This window comes from Hemiscyllium ocellatum, chromosome 2 (genome assembly GCF_020745735.1).
Source record: "Hemiscyllium ocellatum isolate sHemOce1 chromosome 2, sHemOce1.pat.X.cur, whole genome shotgun sequence".
Classification (NCBI taxonomy): Eukaryota; Metazoa; Chordata; class Chondrichthyes; order Orectolobiformes; family Hemiscylliidae; genus Hemiscyllium; species Hemiscyllium ocellatum.
The window spans coordinates 2,173,277-2,193,603 of NC_083402.1; the positions used below are offsets into that span (position 1 = coordinate 2,173,277).

The 20,327-nt window shown below is 59.0% G+C and overlaps 1 protein-coding gene and 1 long non-coding RNA gene across 2 annotated transcripts in view; one reads left to right on the forward strand and one right to left on the reverse strand.

The window, feature by feature from the left end:
- prlra (prolactin receptor a) overlaps positions 1–11,839 on the forward strand; it is a 51,496-nt gene extending 39,657 nt beyond the window's left edge. Inside the window, exon 7 of the mRNA XM_060847112.1 lies at positions 11,210–11,839. Within this exon, the coding sequence (XP_060703095.1) occupies positions 11,210–11,839 (630 nt within the window). The remainder of the gene's footprint in view (positions 1–11,209) is intronic.
- A 3,862-nt stretch (positions 11,840–15,701) lies between these two features.
- LOC132826366 (uncharacterized) overlaps positions 15,702–20,327 on the reverse strand; it is an 89,021-nt gene continuing 84,395 nt past the window's right edge. The window contains exon 7 of the long non-coding RNA XR_009645872.1: positions 15,702–15,812. This is a non-coding gene — a long non-coding RNA (uncharacterized LOC132826366). The remainder of the gene's footprint in view (positions 15,813–20,327) is intronic.

Below are 20,327 nucleotides of genomic sequence, written 5' to 3' on the forward strand. Positions count from 1 at the left end.
GGCACTGTCTGAGGGTCAGTGCTGAGGGAGTGCCGCACTGTTGGTGGGTCAGTGCTGAGGTAGTGCCGCACTGTCGGAGGGTCAGTGCTGACGGAGTGCCACACTGTCGGAGGGTCAGTGCTGAGGGAATGGGCACTGTCGGAGGGTCAGTGCTGAGTGAGTGCTGCACTGTCGGAGGGTCAGTGCTGAGGGAATGGGCACTGTCGGAAGGTCAGTGCTGACGGAGTGCCGCACTGTCGGAGGGTCAGTGCTGAGGGAGTGCCGCACTGTTGGAGGGTCAGTGCTGAGGGAGTGCCACACTGTCGGAGGGTCTGTGCTCAGGCAGTGCCGCACTGTCGGAGGGTCAATGCTGAGGGAGTGCCGCACTGTCTGTGGGTCAGTGGTGAGGGAATGGGCACTGTCGGAGAGTCAGTGCTGAGGGAGTGCCGCACTGTCGGAGGGTCAGTGCTGAGGGAGTGCCGCACTGTCGGAGGGTCAGTGCTGAGGGAGTGCTGCACTGTCGGATGGTCAGTGCTGAGGGAATGGGCACTGTCGGAGGGTCAGTGCTGAGGGAGTGCCGCACTGTCGGAGGGTCGGTGCTGAGGGATTGCTGCACTGTCGGAGGGTCAGTGCTGAGGGAGTGGGCACTGTCGGAGGGTCAGTGCTGAGGGAGAGCCGCACTGTCGGAGGGTGAGTGCTGAGGGAGTGCCACACTGTCGGTGGGTCAGTGCTGAGTGAGTGCCGCACTGTCGGAGGGTCAGTGCTGAGGGAATGGGCACTGTCGGAGGATCAGTGCTGAGGGAGTGCCGCACTGTCGGCGGGTCAGTGCTGAGGGAATGGGCACTGTCTGAGGGTCAGTGCTGAGGGAGTGCCGCACTGTTGGTGGGTCAGTGCTGAGGTAGTGCCGCACTGTCGGAGGGTCAGTGCTGACGGAGTGCCACACTGTCGGAGGGTCAGTGCTGAGGGAATGGGCACTGTCGGAGGGTCAGTGCTGAGTGAGTGCTGCACTGTCGGAGGGTCAGTGCTGAGGGAATGGGCACTGTCGGAAGGTCAGTGCTGACGGAGTGCCGCACTGTCGGAGGGTCAGTGCTGAGGGAGTGCCGCACTGTTGGAGGGTCAGTGCTGAGGGAGTGCCACACTGTCGGAGGGTCTGTGCTCAGGCAGTGCCGCACTGTCGGAGGGTCAATGCTGAGGGAGTGCCGCACTGTCTGTGGGTCAGTGGTGAGGGAATGGGCACTGTCGGAGAGTCAGTGCTGAGGGAGTGCCGCACTGTCGGAGGGTCAGTGCTGAGGGAGTGCCGCACTGTCGGAGGGTCAGTGCTGAGGGAGTGCTGCACTGTCGGATGGTCAGTGCTGAGGGAACGGGCACTGTCGGAGGGTCAGTGCTGAGGGAGTGCCGCACTGTCGGAGGGTCGGTGCTGAGGGATTGCCGCACTGTCGGAGGGTCAGTGCTGAGGGAGTGGGCACTGTCGGAGGGTCAGTGCTGAGGGAGAGCCGCACTGTCGGAGGGTCAGTGCCGAAGGAGTGCCGCAGTGTCGGCGGGTCAGTCTGAGGGAATGGGCACTGTCGGAGGGTCAGAGCTGAGGGATTGGGCACTGTCGGAGGGTCAGTGCTGAGGGAGTGCCTCACTGTCGGTGGGTCAGTGCTGAGTGAGTGCCGCACTGTCGGAGGGTCAGTGCTGAGGGAATGGGCACTGTCGGCGGGTCAGTGCTGAGGGAGTGGGCACTGTTGGAGGGTGAGTGCTGAGGGAGTGCCGCACTGTCAGAGGGTCAGTGCTGAGGGAGTGCTGTACTGTCGGAGGATCAGTGCTGAGGGAGTGCCGCACTGTCGGAGGGTCAGTGCTGAGGGAGTGGGCACTGTCGGAGGGTCAGTGCAGAGTGAGCGCCGCACTGTCGGAGGGTCAGTGCTGAGGGAGTACTGCACTGTCGGAGGGTCAGTGCTGTGGGAGTGCCGGACGATCAGAGGGTCAGTGTTGAGGGAGTGCCGCACTGTCGGTGGGTCAGTGCTGAGTGAGTGCCGCACTGTCGGAGGGTCAGTGCTGAGGGAATGGTCACGGTCGGAGGGTCAGTGTTGATTGAACACCGCACTGTCGGAGGATCAGTGCTGAGGGAGTGCCGCACTGTCGGAGGATCAGTGCTGAGGGAATGGGCACTGTCGGAGGGTCAGTGCTGAGTGAGTGCCGCACTGTTGGTGGGTCAGTGCTGAGTGAGTGCCGCACTGTCGGAGGGTCAGTGCTGAGGGAGTGCCGCACTGTCGGAGGGTCAGTGCTGACGGAGTGCCACACTGTCGGAGGGTCAGTGCTGAGGGAATGGGCACAGTCGGAGGGTCAGTGCTGAGGGAGTGCCGCACTGTCGGAGGGTCAGTGCTGACGGAGTGCCGCACTGTCGGAGGATCAGTGCTGAGGGAATGGGCACTGTCGGAGGGTCAGTGCTGAGGCAATGGGCACTGTCAGAGGGTCAGTGCTGAGTGAGGGCCGCAATGTCGGAGGGTCAGTGCTGAGGGAATGGGCACTGTCGGAGGGTCAGTGCTGAGGGAGTGCCGCTCTGTTGGAGGGTCAGTGCTGAGGGAGTGCCGCACTGTTGGAGGGTCAGTGCTGAGGGAGTGCCGCACTGTCGGATGGTCAGTGCTGAGGGAATGGGCACTCTCGGAGGGTCAGTGCTGAGGGAGTGGGCACTGTCGGAGGGTTAGTGCTGAGGGAATGGGCACTGTCGGAGGGTCAGTGCTGAGGGAGAGCCGCACTGTCGGAGGGTCTGTGCTGAGGGAGAGCCGCACTGTCGGAGGTTCAGTGCTGAGGGAGTGCCGCACTGTCTGTGGGTCAGTGCTGAGGGAATGGGTACTGTCGGAGGGTCAGTGCTGAGGGAGTGCCGCATTGTCGGAGGGTCAGTGCTGAGGGAGTGCCGGACAATCAGAGGGTCAGTGTTGTGGGAGTACCGCACTGTCGGTGAGTCAGTGCTGAGGGAGAGCCGCACTGTCAGAGGGTCCGTGCTAAGGGAGTGCTGCACTGTCGGAGGGTCAGTGCTGAGGGAATGGGCACTGTCGGAGGGTCAGTGCTGAGGGAATGGTCACTGTCGGAGGATCAGTGCTGAGGGAGTGGGCACTGTCGGGGGGTCAGTGCTGAGGGAGTGGGCACTGTCGGAGGGTCAGTGCTGAGGGAGTGCCGCACTGTCGGAGGGTCAGTGCTGAGGGAGTACTGCACTGTCGGATGGTCAATGCTGAGGGAGTGCCGCACTGTCGGAGGGTCAGTGCTGAGGGAATGGGCACTGTTGGAGGGTCATTGCTGAGGGAGTGCCGCACTGTCGGAGGGTGAGTGCTGAGGGAGTGCCGCACTGTCGGTGGGTCAGTGCTGAGTGAGTGCCGCATTGTCGGAGGGTCAGTGCTGAGGGAGTGCCGCACTGTCGGAGGGTCAGTGCTGAGGGAGTGCCGCACTGTCGGAGGGTCAGTGCTGAGGGAGTGCCGCACTGTCGGAGGGTCAGTGCTGAGGGAGTACTGCACTGTCGGATGGTCAATGCTGAGGGAGTGCCGCACTGTCGGAGGGTCAGTGCTGAGGGAATGGGCACTGTTGGAGGGTCAGTGCTGAGGGAGTGCCGCACTGTCGGAGGGTGAGTGCTGAGGGAGTGCCGCACTGTCGGTGGGTCAGTGCTGAGTGAGTGCTGCACTGTCGGAGGGTCAGTGCTGAGGGAGCGCCGCACTGTTGGAGGGTCAGTGCTGAGGGAGCGCCGCACTGTCGGAGGGTCAGTGCTGAGGGAGTGCCGCACTGTCGGAGGGTCAGTGCTGAGGGAGCGCCGCACTGTTGGAGGGTCAGTGCTGAGGGAGCGCCGCACTGTCGGAGGGTCAGTGCTGAGGGAGAGCCGCACTGTCGGAGGGTCAGTACTGAGGGAGTGCTGCACTGTCAGAGGGTCAGTGCTGAGGGAATGGGCACTGTCGGAGGGTCAGTGCTGAGGGAGTGGGCACTGTCGGAGGGTCAGTGCTGAGGGAATGGTCACGGTCAGAGGGTCAGTGTTGATTGAACACCGCACTGTCGGAGGATCAGTGCTGAGGGAGTGCCGCACTGTCGGAGGGTCAGTGCTGAGGGAGAGCCGCACTGTCGGAGGGTCAGTGCTGAGGGAATGGGCACTGTTGGAGGGTCAGTGCTGAGTGAGTGCCGCACTGTCGGAGGGTGAGTGCTGAGGGAGTGCCGCACTGTCGGTGGGTCAGTGCTGAGTGAGTGCCGCCCTGTCGGAAGGTCAGTGCTGAGGGAATGGGCACTGTCGGAGGATCAGTGCTGAGGGAGTGCCGCACTGTTGGCGGGTCAGTGCTGAGGGAATGGGCACTGTCGGAGGGTCAGTGCTGAGTGAGTGCCGCACCGTTGGTGGGTCAGTGCTGAGTGAGTGCCGCACTGTCGGAGGGTCAGTGCTGAGGGAGTGCCGCACTGTCGGAGGGTCAGTGCTGACGGAGTGCCACACTGTCGGAGGGTCAGTGCTGAGGGAATGGGCACTGTTGGAGGGTCAGTGCTGAGGGAGTGCCGCACTGTCGGAGGATCAGTGCTGAGGGAATGGGCACTGTCGGAGGGTCAGTGCTGAGGCAATGGGCACTGTCAGAGGTTCAGTGCTGAGTGAGGGCCGCAATGTCGGAGGGTCAGTGCTGAGGGAATGGGCACTGTCGGAGGGTCAGTGCTGAGGGAGTGCCGCTCTGTGGGAGGGTCAGTGCTGAGGGAGTGCCGCACTGTTGGTGGGTCAGTGCTGAGGGAGTGCCGCACTGTCGGATGGTCAGTGCTGAGGGAATGGGCACTCTCGGAGGGTCAGTGCTGAGGGAGTGGGCACTGTCGGAGGGTTAGTGCTGAGGGAATGGGCACTGTCGGAGGGTCTGTGCTGAGGGAGAGCCGCACTGTCGGAGGTTCAGTGCTGAGGGAGTGCCGCACTGTCTGTGGGTCAGTGCTGAGGGAATGGGTACTGTCGGAGGGTCAGTGCTGAGGGAGTGCCGCACTGTCGGAGGGTAAGTGCTGAGGGAGTGCCGGACAATCAGAGGGTCAGTGTTGTGGGAGTACCGCACTGTCGGTGAGTCAGTGCTGAGGGAGTGCCGCACTGTCAGAGGGTCCGTGCTAAGGGAGTGCTGCACTGTCGGAGGGTCAGTGCTGAGGGAATGGGCACTGTCGGAGGGTCAGTGCTGAGGGAATGGTCACTGTCGGAGGATCAGTGCTGAGGGAGTGGGCACTGTCAGGGGGTCAGTGCTGAGGGAGTGGGCACTGTCGGAGGGTCAGTGCTGAGGGAGTGCTGCACTGTCGGAGGGTCAGTGCTGAGGGAGTGCCGCACTGTCGGAGGGTCAGTGCTGAGGGAGTACTGCACTGTCGAATGGTCAATGCTGAGGGAGTGCCGCACTGTCGGAGGGTCAGTGCTGAGGGAATGGGCACTGTTGGAGGGTCATTGCTGAGGGAGTGCCGCACTGTCGGAGGGTGAGTGCTGAGGGAGTGCCGCACTGTCGGTGGGTCAGTGCTGAGTGAGTGCCGCATTGTCGGAGGGTCAGTGCTGAGGGAGTGCCGCACTGTCGGAGGGTCAGTGCTGAGGGAGTGCCGCACTGTCGGAGGGTCAGTGCTGAGGGAGTACTGCACTGTCGGATGGTCAATGCTGAGGGAGTGCCGCACTGTCGGAGGGTCAGTGCTGAGGGAATGGGCACTGTTGGAGGGTCAGTGCTGAGGGAGTGCCGCACTGTCGGAGGGTGAGTGCTGAGGGAGTGCCGCACTGTCGGTGGGTCAGTGCTGAGTGAGTGCCGCACTGTCGGAGGGTCAGTGCTGAGGGAATGGGCACTGTCGGAGGATCAGTGCTGAGGGAGTGCCGCACTGTCGGAGGGTCAGTGCTGAGGGAGTGCCGCACTGTCGGCGGGTCAGTGCTGAGGTAATGGGCACTGTCGGAGGATCAGTGCTGAGGGAATGGGCACTGTCAGAGGGTCAGTGCTGAGGGAGTGCCGCACTGTTGGAGGGTCAGTGCTGAGGGAGTGCCACACTGTCGGAGGGTCTGTGCTCAGGCAGTGCCGCACTGTCGGAGGGTCAATGCTGAGGGAGTGCCGCACTGTCGGAGGTTCAGTGCTAAAGGAGTGCCGCACTGTCTGTGGGTCAGTGGTGAGGGAATGGGCACTGTCGGAGGGTCAGTGCTGAGGGAGTGCCGCACTGTCGGAGGGTCAGTGCTGAGGGAGTGCCGCACTGTCGGAGGGTCAGTGCTGAGGGATTGCCACACTGTCGGAGGGTCAGTGCTGAGGGAGTGCTGCACTGTCGGATGGTCAGTGCTGAGGGAATGGGCACTGTCGGAGGGTCAGTGCTGAGGGTGTGCCACACTGTCGGAGGGTCGGTGCTGAGGGAGTGCCGCATTGTCGGAGGGTCAGTGCTGAGGGAATGGGCACTGTCGGAGGGTCAGAGCTGAGGGATGGGCCCTGTCGGAGGGTCAGTGCTGAGGGTGTGGGCCCTGTCGGAGGGTCAGTGCTGATGGAGTGGGCCCTGTTGGAGGGTCAGTGCTGAGGGAGCACCGCACTGTCAGAGGGTCAGTGCTGAGGGAGTGCCACACTGTCGGAGGATCAGTGCTGAGGGGGTGAGCCCTGTCGGAGGATCAGTGCTGAGGGGGTGAGCCCTGTCGGAGGATCAGTGCTGAGGGGGTGAGCCCTGTCGGAGGGTCAGTGCTGAGGGAATGGGCACTGTCGGAGGGTCAGTGCTGAGGGGGTGGGCCCTGTCGGAGGGTCAGTGCTGAGGGAGTGCCGCACTGTCGGTGGGTCAGTGCTGAGTGAGTGCCGCACTGTCGGAGGGTCAGTGCTGAGGGAGCGCCGCACTGTTGGAGGGTCAGTGCTGAGGGAGCGCCGCACTGTCGGAGGGTCAGTGCTGAGGGAGTGCCGCACTGTCGGAGGGTCAGTGCTGAGGGAGCGCCGCACTGTTGGAGGGTCAGTGCTGAGGGAGCGCCGCACTGTCGGAGGGTCAGTGCTGAGGGAGAGCCGCACTGTCGGAGGGTCAGTACTGAGGGAGTGCTGCACTGTCAGAGGGTCAGTGCTGAGGGAATGGGCACTGTCGGAGGGTCAGTGCTGAGGGAGTGGGCACTGTCGGAGGGTCAGTGCTGAGGGAATGGTCACGGTCAGAGGGTCAGTGTTGATTGAACACCGCACTGTCGGAGGATCAGTGCTGAGGGAGTGCCGCACTGTCGGAGGGTCAGTGCTGAGGGAGAGCCGCACTGTCGGAGGGTCAGTGCTGAGGGAATGGGCACTGTTGGAGGGTCAGTGCTGAGGGAGTGCCGCACTGTCGGAGGGTGAGTGCTGAGGGAGTGCCGCACTGTCGGTGGGTCAGTGCTGAGTGAGTGCCGCCCTGTCGGAAGGTCAGTGCTGAGGGAATGGGCACTGTCGGAGGATCAGTGCTGAGGGAGTGCCGCACTGTTGGCGGGTCAGTGCTGAGGGAATGGGCACTGTCGGAGGGTCAGTGCTGAGTGAGTGCCGCACCGTTGGTGGGTCAGTGCTGAGTGAGTGCCGCACTGTCGGAGGGTCAGTGCTGAGGGAGTGCCGCACTGTCGGAGGGTCAGTGCTGACGGAGTGCCACACTGTCGGAGGGTCAGTGCTGAGGGAATGGGCACTGTTGGAGGGTCAGTGCTGAGGGAGTGCCGCACTGTCGGAGGATCAGTGCTGAGGGAATGGGCACTGTCGGAGGGTCAGTGCTGAGGCAATGGGCACTGTCAGAGGGTCAGTGCTGAGTGAGGGCCGCAATGTCGGAGGGTCAGTGCTGAGGGAATGGGCACTGTCGGAGGGTCAGTGCTGAGGGAGTGCCGCTCTGTTGGAGGGTCAGTGCTGAGGGAGTGCCGCACTGTTGGTGGGTCAGTGCTGAGGGAGTGCCGCACTGTCGGATGGTCAGTGCTGAGGGAATGGGCACTCTCGGAGGGTCAGTGCTGAGGGAGTGGGCACTGTCGGAGGGTTAGTGCTGAGGGAATGGGCACTGTCGGAGGGTCTGTGCTGAGGGAGAGCCGCACTGTCGGAGGTTCAGTGCTGAGGGAATGGGTACTGTCGGAGGGTCAGTGCTGAGGGAGTGCCGCACTGTCGGAGGGTAAGTGCTGAGGGAGTGCCGGACAATCAGAGGGTCAGTGTTGTGGGAGTACCGCACTGTCGGTGAGTCAGTGCTGAGGGAGTGCCGCACTGTCAGAGGGTCCGTGCTAAGGGAGTGCTGCACTGTCGGAGGGTCAGTGCTGAGGGAATGGTCACTGTCGGAGGATCAGTGCTGAGGGAGTGGGCACTGTCAGGGGGTCAGTGCTGAGGGAGTGGGCACTGTCGGAGGGTCAGTGCTGAGGGAGTGCTGCACTGTCGGAGGGTCAGTGCTGAGGGAGTGCCGCACTGTCGGAGGGTCAGTGCTGAGGGAGTACTGCACTGTCGGATGGTCAATGCTGAGGGAGTGCCGCACTGTCGGAGGGTCAGTGCTGAGGGAATGGGCACTGTTGGAGGGTCATTGCTGAGGGAGTGCCGCACTGTCGGAGGGTGAGTGCTGAGGGAGTGCCGCACTGTCGGTGGGTCAGTGCTGAGTGAGTGCCGCATTGTCGGAGGGTCAGTGCTGAGGGAGTGCCGCACTGTCGGAGGGTCAGTGCTGAGGGAGTGCCGCACTGTCGGAGGGTCAGTGCTGAGGGAGTACTGCACTGTCGGATGGTCAATGCTGAGGGAGTGCCGCACTGTCGGAGGGTCAGTGCTGAGGGAATGGGCACTGTTGGAGGGTCAGTGCTGAGGGAGTGCCGCACTGTCGGAGGGTGAGTGCTGAGGGAGTGCCGCACTGTCAGTGGGTCAGTGCTGAGTGAGTGCCGCACTGTCGGAGGGTCAGTGCTGAGGGAATGGGCACTGTCGGAGGATCAGTGCTGAGGGAGTGCCGAACTGTCGGAGGGTCAGTGCTGAGGGAGTGCCGCACTGTCGGCGGGTCAGTGCTGAGGGAATGGGCACTGTCGGAGGATCAGTGCTGAGGGAATGGGCACTGTCAGAGGGTCAGTGCTGAGGGAGTGCCGCACTGTTGGAGGGTCAGTGCTGAGGGAGTGCCACACTGTCGGAGGGTCTGTGCTCAGGCAGTGCCGCACTGTCGGAGGGTCAATGCTGAGGGAGTGCCGCACTGTCGGAGGTTCAGTGCTAAAGGAGTGCCGCACTGTCTGTGGGTCAGTGGTGAGGGAATGGGCACTGTCGGAGGGTCAGTGCTGAGGGAGTGCCGCACTGTCGGAGGGTCAGTGCTGAGGGAGTGCCGCACTGTCGGAGGGTCAGTGCTGAGGGATTGCCACACTGTCGGAGGGTCAGTGCTGAGGGAGTGCTGCACTGTCGGATGGTCAGTGCTGAGGGAATGGGCACTGTCGGAGGGTCAGTGCTGAGGGTGTGCCACACTGTCGGAGGGTCGGTGCTGAGGGAGTGCCGCATTGTCGGAGGGTCAGTGCTGAGGGAATGGGCACTGTCGGAGGGTCAGAGCTGAGGGATGGGCCCTGTCGGAGGGTCAGTGCTGAGGGTGTGGGCCCTGTCGGAGGGTCAGTGCTGATGGAGTGGGCCCTGTTGGAGGGTCAGTGCTGAGGGAGCACCGCACTGTCAGAGGGTCAGTGCTGAGGGAGTGCCGCACTGTCGGAGGATCAGTGCTGAGGGGGTGAGCCCTGTCGGAGGATCAGTGCTGAGGGGGTGAGCCCTGTCGGAGGGTCAGTGCTGAGGGAGTGCTGCACTGTCGGAGGGTCAGTGCTGAGGGGGTGGGCCCTGTCGGAGGGTCAGTGCTGAGGGAGTGCTGCACTGTCGGAGGGTCAGTGCTGAGGGGGTGGGCCCTGTCGGAGGGTCAGTGCTGAGGGAGTGCTGCACTGTCGGAGGGTCAGTGCTGAGGGGGTGGGCCCAGTTGGAGGGTCAGTGCTGAGGGAGTGCTGCACTGTCGGAGGGTCAGTGCTGAGGGAGTGGGCCCTGTCGGAGGTTCAGTGCTGAGAGAGTGGGCCCTGTCGGAGGGTCAGTGCTGAGGGAGTGCTGCACTGTCGGAGGGTCAGTGCTGAGGGAGTGGACCCTGTTGGAGGGTCAGTGCTGAGGGAGTGCCGCACTGTCGGAGGGTCAGTGCTGAGGGAGTGCTGCACTGTCGGAGGGTCAGTGCTGAGGGAGTGGGCCCTGTCGGAGGGTCAGTGCTGAGGGAGTGGACCCTGTCGGAGGGTCAATGCTGAGGGAGTGCCGCACTGTCGGAGGTTCAGTGCTAAAGGAGTGCCGCACTGTCTGTGGGTCAGTGGTGAGGGAATGGGCACTGTCGGAGGGTCAGTGCTGAGGGAGTGCCGCACTGTCGGAGGGTCAGTGCTGAGGGAGTGCCGCACTGTCGGAGGGTCAGTGCTGAGGGATTGCCACACTGTCGGAGGGTCAGTGCTGAGGGAGTGCTGCACTGTCGGATGGTCAGTGCTGAGGGAATGGGCACTGTCGGAGGGTCAGTGCTGAGGGTGTGCCACACTGTCGGAGGGTCGGTGCTGAGGGAGTGCCGCATTGTCGGAGGGTCAGTGCTGAGGGAATGGGCACTGTCGGAGGGTCAGAGCTGAGGGATGGGCCCTGTCGGAGGGTCAGTGCTGAGGGTGTGGGCCCTGTCGGAGGGTCAGTGCTGATGGAGTGGGCCCTGTTGGAGGGTCAGTGCTGAGGGAGCACCGCACTGTCAGAGGGTCAGTGCTGAGGGAGTGCCGCACTGTCGGAGGATCAGTGCTGAGGGGGTGAGCCCTGTCGGAGGATCAGTGCTGAGGGGGTGCTGCACTGTCGGAGGGTCAGTGCTGAGGGAGTGCTGCACTGTCGGAGGGTCAGTGCTGAGGGGATGGGCCCAGTTGGAGGGTCAGTGCTGAGGGAGTGGGCCCTGTCGGAGGTTCAGTGCTGAGAGAGTGGGCCCTGTCGGAGGGTCAGTGCTGAGGGAGTGCTGCACTGTCGGATGGTCAGTGCTGAGGGAGTGGACCCTGTTGGAGGGTCAGTGCTGAGGGAGTGCCGCACTGTCGGAGGGTCAGTGCTGAGGGAGTGCTGCACTGTCGGAGGGTCAGTGCTGAGGGAGTGGGCCCTGTCGGAGGGTCAGTGCTGAGGGAGTGGACCCTGTTGGAGGGTCAGTGCTGAGGGAGTACCGCACTGTCGGAGGGTCAGTGCTGAGGGAGTGGGCACTGTCGGAGGGTCAGTGCTGAGGGGGTGGGCACTGTCGGAGGGTCAGTGCTGAGGGGGTGTGCCCTGTCGGAGGGTTGACTGATGTACTGCCTGTTTTCCCGGGCCGGTTTGAGATGTCTCGTGTTCCCTGTGTGTTTTAGGCTGGGTGGTCGGAGGGTTTGCTGGAGGGTGTGTGTTTACACCAGTGCTCCGTGATGCCGGATATCGAGTTGGAGTGTGTCGATGTGGTGGAGGTATTGTCCGAGCTGGTCAGTGACCACCCAAGACCGGTCCTGCCAGTGGGCGGAGAGATGGTGCAGCCAATGGAGACCGTGCAGGACCCTCAGGGTGGGGGTTGTCGTGACCTCGCCTCGACTCACAGGAACAATCCAACTGCAGCGTCGCACGTCCACCCGAATGAAAGTTCTGGCCGGAATCTGAGGGAAGGGGGTGTGGATGGTCACGGTGTAGTGACGGGACTGACCGAGAAGCAGCAGCTGCCCCCTTCCCTGTGGGAGACAGTTGGAGACAGAGCTCCTGAACATTCAGGGACAGAGTTGGCCGGTCGTGTGGAGAAGCCGAGATCTCGGGATGGGCAGTGCCCCAAGGCCCCCTCCCCTTGGCCACTGGACCGTGCCCTTGCTCAGTACGTCTCACTGTCCGCAGGTCCCTGTGGGCTGCCCCTGACCCTGAGCTCAGGAGAATCTCCAGCCTCACTGTCGCAGGATGGGGAGGAGATGGTCACCTCCGCACCAGAATACAGCCAGGTGTGGAATGTGGGCAGTGGCTAGGCACTGTGCCTGCTGCCAATGGGGCAGCGAATGGGCCTCCAGCACTATGAGGACTGGACATGACCATCAGGTCAATCCCTGAGTGCTCAGCCTGGAGGGAGCTGGCCCGGGTGGTGGTGAAGACTCAGACAGTGTCCCAGCCTCACTGCATCATCACCCACTTCAATAAAAACATGGTTCTCCACAACCACTTGACTCTGTCTGCAACCCCACTTCAATCAATAGTTTTTAATTTCACACTTGTGTTGTGACAGCACTCGGACAGGGAAAATATGACAGTCTCAACTCTGATTGCAACACAGGAAACAGTGGTTAGCACTGCTGCCTCACAGCGCCAGGGACCCGGGTTCAATTTTCTGTTTCAGGCGACTGACTGTGTGGAGTTTGCACGTTCTCCCCGTGTCTGCGTGGGTTTCCTCCGGGTGCTCCGGTTTCACCCACAGTCCAAAGATGTGCGGGTCAGGTGAATTGGCCATGCTAAATTGCCCGTAGTGTTAGGTAAGGGGTATATGTAGGGGTATGGGTGGGTTGCACTTCGGTGGGTCGGTGTGGACTTGTTGGGCCGAAGGGCCTGTTTCCACACTGTAGGTAATCTAATCTAAAAAAAAACCGATGGAAGGTGGGATGGGTGGGGAGAGAGAGAGAGAGAGAGAGAGAGAGGCAGGGGGAAGGTTATCCCAGAGTGGAATAGGGGAATACACACACAGAGGGAGGGTGATGCGTGAATGAGAGACACAGAGAGGAAAGTTATCCCTGTGGGGGATACAGAGAGAGAGTGAGGGGAATGTGAGGTTGAGGAGGGTGTAGCATGTTGTGGTTGTTTTAAATAAACATAGCAAGGAGCAGATATAGTATCAGTTACTCTAATATTATTATTGGTAAGGGCAAGAGAGGAATTAGAAGGTTCTTAAAACTAGTCAGTCTCCCTCTGTCCCCTCTCCCAGTGCTATCACATCCCTTTGAGTGTGGATTCCAGAACTGTATATAATCCTCTCACTTTGATCTGACCGATGTTTAAACTGTTCCAGCAGAACGTTCCTGCTGTTGAACTCTCTGTCTTTGCTAATAAACGATGTATCCCAGCATTAGCCAGGTCTTCAGTGGAGAGAGAGGGAGGGTCTGCTAGGAGCAGCTGCAGGCATCCCTGACGATGAGCTGTCAGCCCTGTGACCCTCCCCAATGGGACTCCCTGCATATCAGACAGCGTACGGAGCAAGTGATGGACAGAGCTGTATGACCCCACCACCAACGGGTCAGATCTAAGCTCGGCAGTCCTGCCCCATCCTGGTGTGAATGTTGGTGGGCAATTAAACAACTCAATGGAGGAGGAGGCTCCACAAATAACCCCCTCCTCAATAATGGAGGAGCCCAGCACCTCAGGGTAAAAGGTAAGGCAGAAGCTTTCTCAGTCATCCCCAGGGCTGAGTGGATGGCCTCCATCGGGCTCCTGCAGGGTGTCCCCAGCCTCGTCGCTGTCAGTGGTTGTGGAGGGTCAGTCACCTCCGGTCCAGGACATCTCTGCAGGAGTCCCTCAGGTTAGTGTCCTCGGCCCAACCACCTTCAGCTGCTTCATCAATGACCTTCCCTCCACCATAAGGACAGAAGTGGGGGATGTTCCCCAATGTTTGCCCAGCATTCAGCCCCGTTCACAACTCCTCAGGCACTGAAACAGGCCGTGTTCACATACAACAAGATCGGGACAATATCCAGGCTTGGGCTGACACGTGGAAGGGAACATGCAATGACCATCTCCAGTGAGAGACAATCTAACCACTGCCCATTGCCAGGCCATGGGGTTCCCGTCACCGAATCTCTGTCTCAACATCCCGGGAGTTACCATTGACCAGAAACTCCTGTGGACTCAATGATGGAGTAAGTGACAGTAGATGCTGGTATCCGTCCTGAACCCTGAGGATGCTGGAGGTCACAGCGGGTCACGCAGCTTCCACAGAAAGAGGCCAAGTGAACGGTTCAAGTCTCAGTGACTCCTCATCACAGCGGGAGGGGCTGGTGGGCCGGTGTCTTTGGTGCTCTCTTGCCAGAAGGACAGGGTTGGGGGTCGGTGGGGTGGTCCATGGGTTGAAGGGAGGGTCATTGAAGATGTTTCAAGCCGAAGGTGGGTAGGTCCTTGCTGGAGGGGAGGCAGTTGAGGGCGATCAGGAGGTGGCAGGAATGTGAGGTTGACGCAACAAGAGAGCAGCCATGGCCATATTGAAGGGTTGGGGTAGGATTGAGGGGCTGATTGGCCTTCTCATATTCCGAAATCAAACAACTGTCCCTCTGTCCCCATCGCCCTCCCTCACTGACCCGACTCCGAACGCAACAATCATGAGAGACCCTAGGGTCTCACCCTCAATCCCCACCCTCAATCACAGACACACCCCCACCCTCAATCACACTCACCCCCCCACCCTCAATCACACTCACCCCCCACCCCCAAACACAGACACCCCCACCCCCAAAGACAGACACCCCCCACCCTCAAACACAGACCCCCCCACCCTCAAATACAGACACCCCACACCCAGCTCCAATGGCCCCATGGACCAGTCACTCAATGGGGTAGGTCACCACTCCTTAGCCAATCAGATTGACCCATTACACAAGCTCAGTGACCCCAGCACCAATGAGAAATGGAGATGTTTATTCAGGTTCGAGCTGAAGCATTAGCATCTGTCATGGCATCCCCCACATCCCCCCCCCCCAATCCCCCGCTACCCCCCCCCCATCCCCCACTCCCCCGCGGCCCCCCCCCCCCCCGGTTTCCCCCTTTCTGCCTCGTTCACTCTATCACTGCCTCTCTCTCTCAGTGACACCCCTCACCCCCTCCCCCACTCTCCCTCTCTGCCTCTCCCTCTGGGAGTGGGAAATAATGGGGGGCGAGGGGTGTGTGGAGTGAGGGATGGGGAGTGTGGGGGGGCGAGGGGTGTTGGGGATGAGGGGTGGGGAATGGGGGGGTTAAGGGATGTTGCAGGTGAGGGGTTGGGGGTGAGGGGTGGGAGTGTGGGAAGTGGGGGGTGAGGGGTGGGAGTGTGGGAAGTGAGGGGTGTTGGGGGTGAGGATTGGGGGGTGTGGGGGGAGGGGTGTTGGGTTGAGGAGTGGGGGGTGTGGGGGTGAGGGGTGGGAGTGTGGGAAGTGAGGGGTGTGGGGGTGAGGGGTGTTGGGGATGAGGATTGGGGGGTGTGGGGGGAGGGGTGTTGGGTTGAGGAGTGGGGGGTGAGGGGTGGGAGTGTGGGAAGTGAGGGGTGTGGGGGGTGAGGGGTGTTGGGGATGAGGATTGGGGGTGAGGGGTGTTGGGGGTGAGGAGTGGTGGGTGTGAGGGGTGGGGGTGTAGGGGTGTGAGGGGTGGGGGTGTAGGGGTGGGAGGGGTGGGGGTTGTGGGGATGAGGGGTGTGGGGGGTGACGGGTGTTGGGGTGAGGGGTAGGGACTGTGGGGTGTGGGGGGTGACGGGTGTTGGGGTGAGGGGTAGGGACTGTGGGGTGAGGGGTGTGGGGGGTGACGGGTGTTGGGGTGAGGGGTAGGGACTGAGGGGTGTGGGGGGTGACGGGTGTTGGGGTGAGGGGTAGGGGGAGTGGGGAATGAGCATGGGGAGTGTGGGGTTGGGGTATGGGATGAGTGGAGATTGAGGAATGTGGGAGGTGAGGGTGGGAAGTGGCTGATGGGTGTGGATTGTGGGGGGTGGGGGGGGTGGAGGGCAGAGAGTGTTGGGGGTTGGGAGAATCTCTCTCATCCTTTCCATTCCATCTCTCCCCCTCCCTCCTCCTCCCTCTCCCTCCTTGACTCCCTCCCTCCCTCTCTCTCCCTCCCTCCATCCTGCAGGAGAAGATCATTTCTGCTCATCTATAAAGCTCGCCTCCTGCTGCCTGGAGCAGGGATTGCAGCGATTTTGCGTTTGTTTGGATTCTGGTGAATCCTGGCCTAGAGGAGATTCTCAGGCTTTAAAATTTTGATTTCTCCACGAACAGTCCTGGTCTGTAAGAGAAAAAAAAGAGTATGATAAACACAGGGCCCTGAGGCTGGGCTGGATCTGAACAGGAGTGTGACTGAACACAGGAGACTTTGTACGAATACTGTGTGAAGGCCAGACCCGTCACTGAGGGTGGACCAGGGGAGAATACTGACTGGGTGGTCAATGGCCTCTGACTGATCGACAGAGGAACAGAGGGACAGGATGTACATAGAGTCACTGAGATGTACAGCACGGAAACAGACCCTTCGGTCCAACCTGTCCATGCTGACCAGATATCCCAACCCAATCTAGTCCCACCTGCCAGCACCTGGCCCATATCCCTCCAAACCCTTCCTATTCATATACCCATCCAGATGCCTCTTAAATGCTGTAATTGTACCAGCCCCCACCACTTCCTCTGGCAGCTCATTCCATACACGTACCACCCTCTGCGTTAAAAAGTTGCCCCTCAGGTCTCTTTTATATCTTTCCCCTCTCACCCTAAACCTGTGCCCTCTAGTTCTGGACTCCACGATCTCAGGGAAAAGACTTTGTATATTTACCTAATCCATGCCCCTCATGATTTTGTAAACCTCTATTTTCACACATTCAGCCCCATCAAGTCTGTTCCACTGATCAATACGATCATGGCTAATCTTATAATCCTTAACCTGCACTTTCCTGTCTGTCCCCCATAACCCTCGATCCCCTTCCTGACTAAAACTCTGTCTGCCTCAGCCTTGGCTATCCTGAGGGACCCAGCCCCGACAGCCCTCTGTGGGAGTGAATTCCAGCTTCCCTCCCCTCGGAGAGAGGACATTCCTTCTCATCTCTGTCTTCACCAGGTGAGCCCTTAGTCTGAGAGGGTGCCCTCTGGTCCCAGACCCTCCCTCACAGAGACACAGCCTCTCCACATCCCCCTGTCTTGTATGTTTCAGTATGGTCACCTCCCATTCTAATGAGCTAATCTCCAATCTCTCTGCATAAGGCAGGCCCTGCATCCCCGGGACCAGCCGAATGGAGCCTCTCTGGACTGACTCCAAAGCTAGAATATCTCTCCTTCAATAAGGGACACAGGCTGGATCAGACCAGAACCTTCCCTGTTTTGGCAAACCCTCCCTACTTTTACGCTCCATTCACTTTGAATAAAAGCAAACAATCCAAAATGCAGGAGAATCGACGTTTGGGACATGAGACCTTCATCAGGAAACTTTCATCTTCCTGATGAAGGGCTCGTGCCTGAAACGTTGATTCTCCTGCTCCTTGGATGCTGCTTGACCTGCTGCGCTTTTCCAGCACCACATTTTCAGCTCTGGTCTCCAGCATCTGCCGTCCTCACGTTCTCCTAACATTCCACAATGCACAAATTCACATTTCCCCACATTCTATTCATCTGACAAATGTTTTGCCTTTTGCTGTCTTGTTCACCTGGAGACTGTGTGTCATCCTCACAACTTGCCTTCCACCTGTTTATCGGTTAATAACTCTGGTCCCGGCACCGATTCCTGCAGCAGCCCATTAGTTACAGGTTCCCATCCTGAACATGCCTCCCTTATCCCAATCTCTGTTTTCCATTAATTAGCCAGTACTCTTTCGGTGTTAATATTCATGGACTCTTTTCATATTAAGTTGCAACACCTGATCAAATATCTTCTTAAAATTGAAATCTGTTAGATCCTCTGCTTCCCCATTATCGCTCTGGCTTATAAACTTCTCAAACAACCCTGTAACTGGGTCAGGGGTGATTTCCCCTTCATGAAGTCTGTGTGTGCGAAGTCTGTATTCCTCAATGCTCTGCTATTACATCCTTTACAATAGAGTCTAACACTGTCCCAGATTACTGTCCCACGGTAACAGACAGCACCATGACTCTGGGGTGAGCTTTATTCCTTCACAGCGTTCTGGACCTGGGTTCAATTCCACCCTTGATCGACTCTCTGTGTGGAGTTTGATTCCGTCCCAAGTTCTCCCTCTCAAACTGAAGGCTAAATTCAGCCATAGTTAAACATCACACAACACCAGGTCAGAGTCCAACAGGTTTATTTGGAAGGACATGCTTTTGGAGCCCTTCCATGTCCTGGTCACTGTTTTCTTGGGAATCTTTTACTAAACATCACTTTATTAAACTTGCCTCATTCCACATCACCTGATCCAAAATAACCTGACCGCTCAGTCTTGGAAACTGTCCCAAATACACTCGGTAACCTCTCCCTAGCAGCGTCCTGTGCCAATCTCACTATGCCATCCACATGAAGATGAAAGTCAGCCATGATTAATGGGCTGCTTCGCTAACATTCCTTCATTATCTCCTGATGTACTCTGTCTCCCACCGTATCGCGACTGTTCGAGGCCTGGTGTTGACTTCTCTCAGCCTCTTCTTTCACCTCCACCCACACCTTCCAAGTGAAGATCATTTCTTGCCTTCCTATTATTCCATCCTTCTGCAAACATTCCCCTTCCTGCCTGCCCTTTCAGTAAGTCCCAGGCCCGTGAATATTTCAGTCCCAGCTTTGACCCACCTGTAACCATGTCCCCCTAATGGCAACAACATTGTACCCGCTGTTCTGTCTCTGAGCTGTTAATTCATCGATTCTGTTCTGAATATTGCCCACATTCAGCTAAAGAGCTGTTTCCGTTGAGTTTTGACCATTGTTTTGCCTTTGTGACCCTATAACTGTTTTTTTAAAAATGTTTGGCTGCTCTGTCCCTTTGAGCCCACTCTGGGTCTTGTCACTGAGATAACTGCCCTGTAATGCTGCTGTACCCTCTTGTTTTATCAGCCAACACCTCCCCTCTCCCCTTTCTAAGTCGTTTAAAGCCCTTAGCCATTCACCGGAAGCCTGGGTCCTGCTTGGTTGAAGTGAAGCCCACCACAGCCGGGTACTTCCCTTCTGCCCCAGTCCCCCATGGAGTGAAGCCCATTCTCTCCACCCCAATCTGGATATTCGATTTGTGCCCTTTACTCTTGTATTTTTGTGGATTATTCCATTTTCCTGTTGAGTGGAAAATGAGAAGCTTCAACAAACTGACTTTTGTCAGGATTTGGAGGTGGCGGTGTTGGACTGGGGTGGACAAAGTTAAAGTTAAAGTTATTTCCGCCATCTCCATACGGACCCCACCACCAGGGATATATTTCCCTCCCCTCCCCTATCAGCGTTCCGCAAGGACCACTCCCTTCGTGACTCCCTCGTCAAGTCCACATCCCCCACCAACCCAACCTCCACCCCCAGCACCTTCCCCTGCAACCGCAGGAAATGTAAAACTTGCGCCCACACCTCCTCCCTCACTTCCCTCCAAAGCCCCAAGGGATCCTTCCATATCCGTCACAAATTCACCTGCACCTCCACACACATCATCTATTGCATCCGCTGCACCCGATGTGGCCTCCTCTATATTGGGGAGACGGGCCGCTTACTTGCGGAACGCTTCAGAGAACACCTCTGGGCCGCCCGGACCAACCAACCCAACCACCCCGTGGCTCAACACTTTAACTCTCCCTCCCACTCCACCGAGGACATGCAGGTCCTTGGACTCCTCCACCGGCAGAACATAACAACACGACGGCTGGAGGAAGAGCGCCTCATCTTCCACCTGGGAACCCTCCAACCACAAGGAATGAACTCAGATTTCTCCAGTCTCCTCATTTCCCCTCCCCCCACCTTGTCTCAGTCAGTTCCCTCAACTCAGCACCGCCCTCCTAACCTGCAATCTCCTTCCTAACCTCTCCGCCCCCACCCCACTCCGGCCTATCACCCTCACCTTGACCTCCTTCCACCTGTCACATCTCCATCGCCCCTCCCCCAAGTCCCTCCTCCCTACCTTTTATCTTAGCCTGCCTGGCACACTCTCCTCATTCCTGATGAAGGGCTTATGCCCGAAACGTCGAATTTCCTGTTCCTTAGATGCTGCCTGACCTGCTGTGCTTTAACCAGCAACACATTTTCAAAAGTTAAAGATCACACAACACCAGGGTATAGTCCAACAGGTTTAACTGGATGCACTAGCTTTCGGAGCGACGCTCCTTCATCACATGGTATCAGCTCTGAAAGCTTGTGTTTCCAATTAAACCTGTTGGACTATACCCTGGTGTTGTGGGGTTTTAAACTTTGGTCAGTAATAAGGTCATTAAAAAGGTCAGCGATGTCACTCCCTGCCCTGTGAAAATGAACTGTTCTCCCCTTTTGTCGATTTGAGGATTGGAAAGTGGACGAGTGAAACCAGGAGGAGACTGGGAAGGGTCAAAGAAGGAGAGTTCACACAGGATGCTGAGTGTCAGCTTCCTCTCCCCCCTCACCAGCATCATGCCAATCCCATTATACTCAGGCCCCATCACCAGCTCCACTCCCACCATCGTAATTCCCTTCACTCTCACCTCCCACAACTTCACTCTAATCCTCACCACGTCTCACTCTCTGTGTCCGAGCTGGTTCTGTTTAGTAGACGTTACAATTATTTGTAAACACTTCCACCTAGAAGGACAAGGGGCAGCAGATCTATGGGAACACCACCCCCCTGCAAGTTCCCCTCCAAGCCCCTCC